Source organism: Panthera onca, chromosome A3 (genome assembly GCF_046562875.1).
Source record: "Panthera onca isolate mPanOnc1 chromosome A3, mPanOnc1 haplotype 2, whole genome shotgun sequence".
Lineage (NCBI taxonomy): Eukaryota > Metazoa > Chordata > Mammalia > Carnivora > Felidae > Panthera > Panthera onca.
Window position 1 is genome coordinate 15,453,780 of NC_138341.1, and position 10,939 is coordinate 15,464,718.

Consider the following 10,939-nt stretch of genomic DNA (forward strand, 5'->3'; position numbering starts at 1 on the left):
GGTGTTTGATATCTATGTATGTTTAATACGTCACATTAAAAACCCAAAATATTAATCTGAAACAACTAAGTCACATTAAAAACAACTCAAGAAAACAGCTGGGAAAAGATACGCATTCAGATCACAGAAAAAATACCCTAAATAGGTACTGCATAGTGATTTCTTATGTGAAACAGCTGATTTTCTAAATGTCCAGAGTATAAACTAAATTCCATGATAAAATACAACTATTAAGACTTATAAGTGAGAATGTTATTTAAAGCAAGATGCCTGATATTTTTCATCATTTTTACTCAAAATGTCCCTTTTCAACAATGTGAGAAGTTTATACATTTTCCCCCATTCTTTTTTCCCCTACCACACTCACTACATATTTAAATGGAAAGAAAAAAAGACATTTACCTCACCAAATGGAGTGTAAAACTGCACAGTGTTTACATCTTTATCCTGAGTGACAACCTTCTGGGAGCCTGCCACAGCCAACACGCTGCCAGTGTGGTTCCACTGGATACTTACTACAAACATGCCAGTATCAATTAAAACGGGATCTACTCAAAAAGAAAGATGAAGTAACTGTGGTAAAATACTTAGCCTTAAGAACTTTATAAAGAACAATTTTAAAATATTTTTTTTTAATTCTCCACATTAAAAAAGAAAGAGAGAAAGAAAAATGACATACTCTGGTCGTTCTCATGTCTCATGATTTGGCACCTCCCATTGTCAAAACAAATAGCAAGGCAGGGGCAGTCTGGCTCCACATAGCCTTCTGTGCCATGGTACCAGTGAATTCCAGCAATACTGATTGCTCCGGTGACGTTCACCAAACAGTTCAGTTTCATTTTCATCTAAACAAAATCAGTTAAGTTAATACTTCATATTTTAAAACAGATCCGTATAGACTATTATAGAAAGAACACTGAAAATGAGATTTAAAAATCTGGTTTCAGATGCAAGTTCCATCACTTACTGGTTTACCAGCCCTGGACAAACCACTTCAAGCAGAGTTTCAGTTTTCTTTATTTGCAAAATAGGGATTAAAAAAAAAAAAAAACTCACAGAGAATTTATGAGACTCAAATGACAAGAGGTAAATGAAAGAACCTCAAGAACAGCAGTGTCAAGGAGAAGTCGGCTATTATCACTTAACACCGGTTAAGTGCATTTGTATAATGCCCTCAACCTCACTACAAACAAAACTGCCCCATAAGTAAGATCAGAGATCTGACATAGCTCAGTCTCACAAAGCTAGAGTTTTCCTTGAGATCATGCTATCTGAGCCTATTCTATTTTGCCTTCTTTCCAGGACCTGACTCTTATCCCTTACTGTTTAAGTCTTCCATTCCTTTTACAATCTTGAGTAACTTGCTATAAAAATATCACTGGAAAAAAAAATATAGCATTGGTATCTCATATAAACTTTGGCTTCTGCTATCAGAAGACACAAAGATTTGGGGTGCCTGCGTGGCTCTGTCAGTTCAGCATTCGATTCTGGATTTTGGCTTAGGCCATGATCTCACGGTTCATGGGTTGGAGCCCTGCGTCTGGCTCTGCATTGACAGCACAGAGCCTGCTTGGGATTCCCTGTCTCCCTCTCTCTCTGCCCCTCCCCTGCTTGTGTTCTCTCTCAAAATAAGTAAATAAACTTTAAAAAGAAGAAGAAGAAGAAGAAGAAGAAGAAGAAGAAGAAGAAGACGACGACAGAGACAACAACGACGACACAAAGATTAAATTGCATATCATCTGACTCATTATCCCTCAGCTTCAATACACTGAAATCTTGTCCTTCCCAGTTACCAGGAATTCAGAACTAAAAGCATTAATTTACCTTGAAGAGACCCAGTATTTTTTTTAATTAAAAAAAATCTAAATAATTGGGAAAAAACATGAATTGAAACTTTCTTGATTACACAAACCATCATAATAAATAAATGTATATATACATATATAATATATAACATAACCATATAAAGTTGGGTAACTAAAACTACAAATACATATATACTTACTATAAAATTCCCTTGATTATCATAAATGTGTATTTCTCCACTTGTCATTCCAAAAAGTAGGATTTTACTATCTGCAGACCATGCTACATGGCATAACTGTACACCCTTCAAGTCTTTTCCCCAAATGCGATTCCCTAAAGTAAAACATAAAACAAAATTATTTCATTAAAAGTTCAAGGTCACGATTCTCCAACAACTGCTCTAAAACTGTGTTTCTCTAAAGAGCTCTCACATTCTTCACAGAACCATGTGTTTGTTCAATTTATTCAGTCAATAAATATCTGCTAAGCACTTACTATGTGTCAAACACCCTACTAAATATTTGCAATAGCACCTGTTTCCAACTTTCTCCCTTCTCTTCAAAACTCTGACCCAAGACCTCACTCCCAATTAGCAGATAAATTCATCTTCAACTTTGTAAAATTAAATAAATGCTTTCAAAGAAGAAATCCCTCATTCCCACTTTCAAACATTCAGAACATTAAGTGAATCCACACCGACCCTTTCTGCTTAGCCCCCCAATTACAAAGGAAGAGTTTTGTCCCCAACCAGACACCCATCTAGGGCTAATCCCTCCACCTATTTTTTGGTCTAAGCCCTTCCCAGCTTTGCAAAGATCTCCCTCTACTGATTATGCACATTTTCTCTTTCTCTTTAAACTCTTCTAAGCCCTTTCTTACAAGTATTTAAACATACTCAGATCCATCCTTGAAAACCAGCACCTCAAATAAAAACAAACAAAATAAAGAACACCTCCCTCTACCCCAAGTTCCCCTCTAGTCACCATCCTATTTCCACCATTCCTCTACCAGCCTCACTTCTTAAAAGAGCTTATGCAGGCAATCATCACTTCCTCCCCTCCCATTCAACCCTCAGTCCAACCTGATCTGGCTTCTGCCCCACACCTGCACTGAAATGGCCTTCATGAGGTTGTTAATGACCTGTTGCTTTGCTTTTTTCTTTTCTTTTCTTTTCTTTTTAACCACCCCTTCCTTCCTTCTTGGTTTCTGTGAATCTGTTTACTCTTTTATCTCCAATGCTTGTAATTCAGTATCCTTTACAGAATTCTCTTCTGCCAACCCATTAAATGTTGCAGGTTCTTATTCCAAGATGGCCCAGTTTTCCAGCTATTCCAATGGTTTAAATTACCATCTACATGCTGGTGATTCCCAAAATTATGACTCCAGTCCAGATGTTTCTGAGCCACAAATGTATATATCTAACTACTTGGCTGTCCTACAGCATAACAAAGTCAACATGTCCATAACTGAAATCTTCCTTCAAAACCAGTCTTTCTCCCACATCCCTTATTTCAATGGCATCACCATCCACCCAGCTGTCAAAGTTAAAAACCTGGCTATTCCTCTGGACACTTCCATCCCCTCAGCCCCAAACTCATCAATAATGAGACCCCATCTATTCTACCTCCTAAATATCTCTAGCATATGTCCACTTACTTCCATCCTCTTTGTCATTTCCCTGGTTCAGCTACCATCCACCATCACCTCTCACCTGAATTACCATATCAATTTCCTAAGTGGTACACCTGCCCCATCTTTCTTTCCTTCCTCTGCAATCACAGAGATGCTTCCAAAGAACAAACCTGATCACCCTGCTCCCATTCTTAAAACCTTTCATTACTCCCTTAAAGTTAAGTTCAAACTTCTTAGATAACTTACAATCTACATGATCTGTCTTTACTAATGTCTCTAATTTCATCACATACAACTCTTTTCCTTTTAGTATTATAGTACACTGACTCTCAAATTTTTTTCAATACCCTAAATATGGCTAAGTTCAACCCCTGTGGACCTCCTCAAGTGCTATTCCTTAGGCCTAGGACATTCTACAAACCCACATTCCTGGTGGCTAATGCCTCAGCAGACATCACTTCCTCCAGGATGCCTTCCCTGATCCCTCCAAGTCTGGCTTAGATACTTCTACTACATGTTTGCTGTATTTTCCCATCTCAGCACTTATCACAAGGCACTGTAACTGCTTGGTTACTAATCCACCTCTCCTGCTCTAGATCTGAAATACTTTTTATCATACCTAGTGCCTAGAACTACAGCTGTCACTTTATGAATTCTCAGAAACATTTGGGGAATAAATGAAGTTACAACAGAAAAAAAAAAACAAATGGAAAAATGAAAATCATTTTGAAATAAATTATTTCTCTATAGAGAAAATTTCACATTAAAACAAAGGTACAGACCCTCGGAAGCCCCAGTGTTAGCTATGAATTAAAATTTGAAAGACCTAAGTTTTAAAGCTGCAAAACACATGTAGCAATAACAGATTCAATGCTATTAAAAAATGACCAGATGATCATTTCGCAACATATAAAAATATCAAATGATTATGCTGTACACCTAAAACTGTTATATGTCAATTATACTTAACAGTTCAATTTTTTCAAAATAACCATAGATTGTTATATCTCTATATACTTGAAAGTAAATCTATGTATTTATAATACAGTCTAATACATACAAAATAAGTTACATAATTAGGCAGACATATTTAAAATAATCCTGAAAAATTAATTTACCTTTTTCCTGTGTCACTGTAGGAAATTTTTTAAAAATAGAATTTTTACTTGGAACACCTGGGTGGCTCAGTCAGCTAAACATCCAACTTTTTTTTTTAATTGTTTTTTAATGTTTATTTATTTTTGAGAGAGATAGACACAGTGCGAGCAAGGGAGGGGCAGAAAAAGAGGGAGACACAGAATCTGAAGCAGGCTCCAGTCTCTGAGCTGTCAGCAAACAGCCTGATGCGGGGCTCAAACCCACAAACCATGAGATCATGACCTGAACCAAAGCCGGACCATTATTAACGGACTGAGTCACACAGGTACCCCAGCATCCAACTCTTAATTTCGACTCAGGTCATGATCTCACAGTGCATGAGATCAAGCGGCACCCCCCACCCCTGCATCAGGCCCTGTGCAGACAGCACGAGCCTACTTAGGATTCTCTCCCTCCATCTCTTTCTGCCCCACTCCCGGCGTGCACGCATTCTCTCTCTCAAAATAAACAAATAAAACATTAAACAAATAATAAAAATAAAATAAAAAACAGGGTTTTTTTACTTGAGTATACTTAAAAGTAAATGTTTCTTGAATGTTATTAAATTGTATATCAACCATTTTCTCTGTGTTTTTCTGTCAGAAGACTAACATATGATAATTAATTAAACCTCTAAAGATAAAAATGCCAGCCAAATCCTGATCTCAGTTCTGCGTGCAACAAAGTATTACCATCCACTGAACCAACTATCACAGCCCCGTCTTCATACACAATGCAGATCTTCTGTCCGTCAGCATTCCAGCTCATACTTCGAACCACTGATTTATTTCTGTTGTTGATCATCTCCTCGTACCAAGAGCCTATTTGCACATACACACACAAAAAAAATTACAAGTCAAAACTTTCACATTTGAGTTGAAAACATTCCACAAAATACACTGTGGGATAAATGAGTGCAAAATTTTCTACAACATGAGACGTTAAACAATAAAACCTTCAAATCCAACATAAACAAACAAAAAAAAAATTAGCTGAGGCCTTGACCAACAATTGCTTCAAAGATTATCACAGAAAACACAATAAATGCCCATCTTTTCTCTCTTTCTTCCTTTCTGTCCATTAAAAAACAAAACTCAGGACGCCTGGGTGGCTCAGTCAGCTGACCCTCCAACTTCGGCTGGGTCATGATCTCACGGTTCGCAGGTTCGAGACCCGGATGGGGCTCTGTGCTGGCAGCTCAGAGCCTAGAGCCTGCTTCAGATTCTGTGTCTCCCTCTCTCTCTTCCCCTCCTCTGCTCATGCTCTGTCTCTCTCTCAAAAATAAATAAACATTAAAAAAAAATTTTTTTAAATAAATAAAACTTTATTTGCTTTTGAAGGGCCAAAACAACTGACTTTTCTCAAAGCCTAACTTTTCCCACTTGAAAAACTTCAGATGATAACCAAAGAAAAAAACAAAATAACCACAATAATTTTATATGTATGCATAAACTCTCCAGTGATTAATTACAAGTATATTGAATATCAGCATATTAGGTAAAAACTCTAAGCCTGCTTGACAAAAATTTTCAATAGTTCAAATCACTTTAGTGATTTCACATCACTAATGCTGAAAGACAAAACATTCATGTACACAGGGCTGGGGTGACAGGTCTCAAGGTACAACCAAATGTGAGGCAAAACACAAGGCCATTTTGGTATCAGGAACTCTGGCCTGCAGCCAAGCAAATAACCACGTAATTTGGAAGAACTAGTTGAGCAGGCATTATCAGAGTCTGAACTCAGGACCTGAGAAGACCCACAGAGTAAAAATACAGCTTATCCTCATCTCCTATACTCTCACCTTCCATCCCTACACACACATATACACACATAAACCTTGAGAAACATAAATAAAACTCAGGTACCAAATTTTTCAATTAAGAATTTTTAAATGGTATACCCTGAATGTTTTCAAAACACCACACATGAACTAAGGTACTCTTCTCATCTAAATATGAGACCCCAAGAGATCATGTATTGTGAGTTATTTTTCTGATAATAGTGATGTGCCTAAATTAATCCTTCTCTTGCTCTGTCTTGTAGGCAAAAGGCACAAATCATGAGCCAGTAGAGCAGAGATAAAATCTGTATCCATGAAAGAAAGGATGCTAAATGGCTCAATAAGGGGAATGAATTATTGCCTCTGACTTCTTAATGTTTTTATGTACTGGACCAACTCTAGCCACTGATCACACAGAAAATAATTCTTATCAGAAACCTGGCAAAAAAAGATCTCAAGTAGAAACTATCCAGCTAAGGGCGTAAATTCATTGTGGAGATAACCAACAGTCATCTAATTCACTTTCTTCATGCAAGGTCACAGCTCAAAAAAAAAAAAAAAAAGTTAAAAGGAAAAGTAGGCAGCAATAAATCCAGAAATATTACCCCTGTGAGGTCAGGATGAATTCCTGCTGCTGGTTAAAAGGAGTCTATTTCAAATATATTGTTTCCCCCATTCAAATACTGTGATCCGGACTCTAATCTGTGAAAGATTACATAAACTCTCCTAGTGTACCTTTATATAACATCCAAACAATGATAAGCCCATTTTGATCACTGGTAGTCAACTTCTGATATTGTTCATTCCATGTTACAACTTGAACCGAACCTAAAAAACCATAAAACAATTCAGAAACTAAAAAAAGGCTACAATTTTAAATTTGTATTTTTATAATAAACACCAACAGCATGTTAAAATCAATATGGCTCCTGTGCAACTAAACAGGATTTAATATCATTCCAAAATATTCACAGGATGCAGTCACTATTATCACTCATTTTCTACAACAATGTGTGATACTAATTTTCATGTTTGTTCCTATTTCAGGCCAGCAAAGGCACCTATTATGGTCAAATGCAAAAGCTGCCATATATCTGATGACAGAAACAAATATAAGTAAGATTTACCCAAATGGCCTGATTCCCAAGGATTATAATTCCCAAAGGACAATATACTACAAACTTGGGGTTTCTTTCCAGGGGTGTAGAGGTTGTCTGTGGTTGATATATGCCCTAATTTCTCTTCTTTCTCCCTCTTGTTTTCCATTCTATTAGTAACACACTCTTGAACATATCTTAAGCCTCTGGGTTATATGAACAACTGATTCTTTTAGTTTTTTTAATCTCTAAATGCTTTAGTGTATATTTCATAAGAAGACATTCTCTTTCATAACCATATTACAAATTAGGAAATTTAACACTGATATAATATTATCTAACCCCGGTCTACATTCAAATTTTATCAACTGTCCAAATATTGTCCCTTATAGATACTTGTTTTTCTCATTCCAAGATCTAGGATCATAGAGTGCATTCAGTTGTCGTGTCTCTTTAGTCTACTTTAATCTGGAAACATGGGATAGATTCTAAAAAAGGATTATGTCCTACCCATAGACAGCAGTATTTTTTAATATATAAAAGAACTACTCAGTTTTAGATTTATCGAAGATGTTGTTTGATCATGTAAAAGTTGTTGAAGGACTCTAAGCTCAATTAACTATGGCTCAACAGAAATGATTACTTTAAATATTATCATTATAAAAAATGATATAATTTCTGCAATAAGTAGATGGTTTCTCAATGTCTAAAAATAAGACCATTCAGATAGGATTTTAAAAATTACATGACTCACCACTATGACCTTCTAGATTCTGATTCATAGAAAGGTTACTAGGGACTGCAAGACCTCTCAATTTTGCATCATCTAGGAAAAAAAGACATCATGGCAAATACATTAAAGTAATAGATTATATGACTTTGACATTTCTTGCTTATTTTGAAAGGGGTTACTATTCCTGGATGATTTTAGAAAAAATTTTTTAAGAATGCCTCATTCTGATCTATTTTTCTCATGGTGGAAACATGGACAGTAATATATACCCCCTTGCAGAGATATTATTCTGACAAAATAAAGCAAAATGTATTTTAAAAACATTGTTTACCTAGTATATGAAATATACTGGTAATTATTATTACTGCTATTCCTTCCCAGAAGATCACAAACAGAAATATTTACGATATATAGAACGAAAACTCTAAAGCATAAGAGGGCTCAGAAAGTAAAGACTTTGGAAACTGGTTTTTACTACATTTACTACATTACTACAAATGAATACTACATTTATTCATTCAATGAATGTCTACATTGTGTTACGCACTGTGGAAGCTTCCGAATATAAAATGATAAAATAGTTAAGGCCTCTCCCCTAAGAGAGTTTGTAGTCTACTGAAGGGACAGATATTAAACACACACTCACCCACCCACATAAATATATATGCATATATGTAAAATCATAAATTGAGAAAATAAAGCCATAAGAAGAGACAGTAACAGAGGGAGACTGATTTAGATTGGAGGAAGGGAGAGCCAGGGAAGGCTTTCTGGAGAAAGGAGGAGGAGGAGTCCAGACTCAGAAATACCAAGTGCAAAGACCCCACGGGTCAAGTGTAGAGGCTCTGAATCCAAAATGTAATTTGCTTCAGCCCTTTATCTTACAGAAGAGTGAACTAAAGCCCAAAGATAGGGCTGAGGTTCCAACTCCAATCACCTTACCTACATCTCCAACTTAGATCGGGGGACTGTCTAGCTCTCCATTCTACAGCAACACTAGGGATGCTAAAGAAATGTGAAGCTGCTATGATTCCAGAGAACTAAAAAAAGACAAATCAAGCTGTAAACACAAGGAACTTATAAACAAAAATGTTTTTAAACATCTCATTTTCTGTTCTCCGGAACTAGGTGAATAATTATTAACATATCTCATAAGCAGAAAAGATGACACCAGCCTCCAAATGTGACAAAATGTGAGATTTTGTGACCTTATTAAAACTCAAATTGTCGGGGTGCCTGGGTGGCTCAGTCGGTTAAGCATCCAACTTCGGCTCAGGTCACAATCTCGCGGTATGTGAGTTCGAGCCCCGCAACGGGCTCTGTGCTGACTGCTCAGAGCCTGGAGCCTGTTTCAGATTCTGTGTCTCCCTCTCTCTCTGACCCTCCCCTGTTCATGCTCTGTCTCTCTCTGTCTCAAAAATAAATAAATGTTTAAAAAAATTTTTAAAAAAAACCTCAAATTGTCATTTTTCTTAAACTCTAAATAATAGAGCAGAATAAATAGACATAGCACAAGGCAATGTAGTGACTTAGTTTGCATTCTTCATTCTTTTTCATTTTCCATCAATAACTTGAGTAAAAGCCATTTGATATTTACATTCGATGTTCTCTGAACTTTACTGCAAAAATACTCTATAAAAACAGCACTGAATGTTTGGAGTCTTGTTTGTTTTTCATTTTAAAAGAATTAGAACTGCATAGTGACAAATACCAAGAGCAAATCTCACCGAACAAACGATACTAGGCTATTTTCCATCCAGTTCAAACACTTGGGCTTGCTTTCATTTACCTGTCTGTGTCTCTAATTTCAAAACTTTCAGTAATCCGTCTTCACCACCACATGCTATGAATCCTTGGTCCTTGTTCCAAGATACACATTTCAGCTTTACGTTATCGGGAATGGCGACCTGAAAAACAACCACAGCCACTCTCACAGCTTTTCATGGAGGAGTTGGAAAGTGAGTTACAGATGCGGGCTGAAGAAATCCCCCCAAGAAATAAAAAATGGTCAGCCTTGCAGAGAGTGTACTGTTAGGAAAATGGGCATGGCACGATCCCCTGAACTGCCCCGCGCCCTACCATTTTCGAAAGGACGGCGGGGGGGCGGGGGGGGGGGCACACAAGAAGGACACTGACTGCAGAGGAACCCAATAGGAGAGTCACCTGAGAAATTTTAAAGGAAGGAAACGGGGAAAAGAGGTATAAATCCATACCATTGATCCATATTCCCTTTCCACACATAACACTTAGGATACCCTTTTGTTATTACTTTTCTCTCGCCCGCCAGCCCATGACGATCCAGTGAATTGAAGTCACCTGGATCAACAGGTGGAGAAGGAGCGGTAGGGAAGCACGCAGTGATCTGTCCTGCTGAGGTCCCCAAAAAGACTCAGGCAGGGGGCAGGAATGGGAGAGAGTTGTGCGAAAGGGCTGTTGGCTCCGCCGAGAATTATCTGGGACTCGGGACCCGAAGGAGGAGGTCCGAGGCTGGACGAGGCAGGAAGGTGCGAGGTGGGAAGGCGAAGGATGCGGGACAGGATGCGGGATTCGCCTGCAGGACGCGAGAACAGAGGAGGAGCTAGGGCGTCAGCGGGAAAACTCACTTTCTTGCTCAGGTAAAAGAACATCCTGGGAACCCCGAGAAGACGACCCCAGCCGTCCAGGCCCGCCAAAGGAAACCTTTTTCTAAGTCTCCAGTCGCGAGTACCAGAAGCTCTTGGAAGCGCCTGTCGCCCTGGCAACCACCGCCGC

The 10,939-nt window shown here is 37.8% G+C and overlaps 1 protein-coding gene across 3 annotated transcripts in view; it reads right to left on the reverse strand.

Annotated features, from left to right (window-relative positions):
* WDR35 (WD repeat domain 35) overlaps positions 1-10,937 on the reverse strand; it is a 59,311-nt gene extending 48,374 nt beyond the window's left edge. For all 3 annotated transcript variants that reach the window (XM_081795160.1, XM_081795161.1, XM_060649235.3), the window contains exons 1-8: positions 10,792-10,937; positions 9,978-10,095; positions 8,210-8,281; positions 7,094-7,186; positions 5,268-5,396; positions 2,006-2,139; positions 680-845; positions 403-548 (exon numbers count right to left, since the gene is read on the reverse strand). In XM_081795160.1, coding sequence (XP_081651286.1) covers positions 403-548; positions 680-845; positions 2,006-2,139; positions 5,268-5,396; positions 7,094-7,186; positions 8,210-8,281; positions 9,978-10,095; positions 10,792-10,815 — 882 coding nt within the window. In that variant the 5' untranslated portion in view covers positions 10,816-10,937. The remainder of the gene's footprint in view (positions 1-402; positions 549-679; positions 846-2,005; positions 2,140-5,267; positions 5,397-7,093; positions 7,187-8,209; positions 8,282-9,977; positions 10,096-10,791) is intronic.
* Positions 10,938-10,939: the final 2 nt, after the last annotated feature.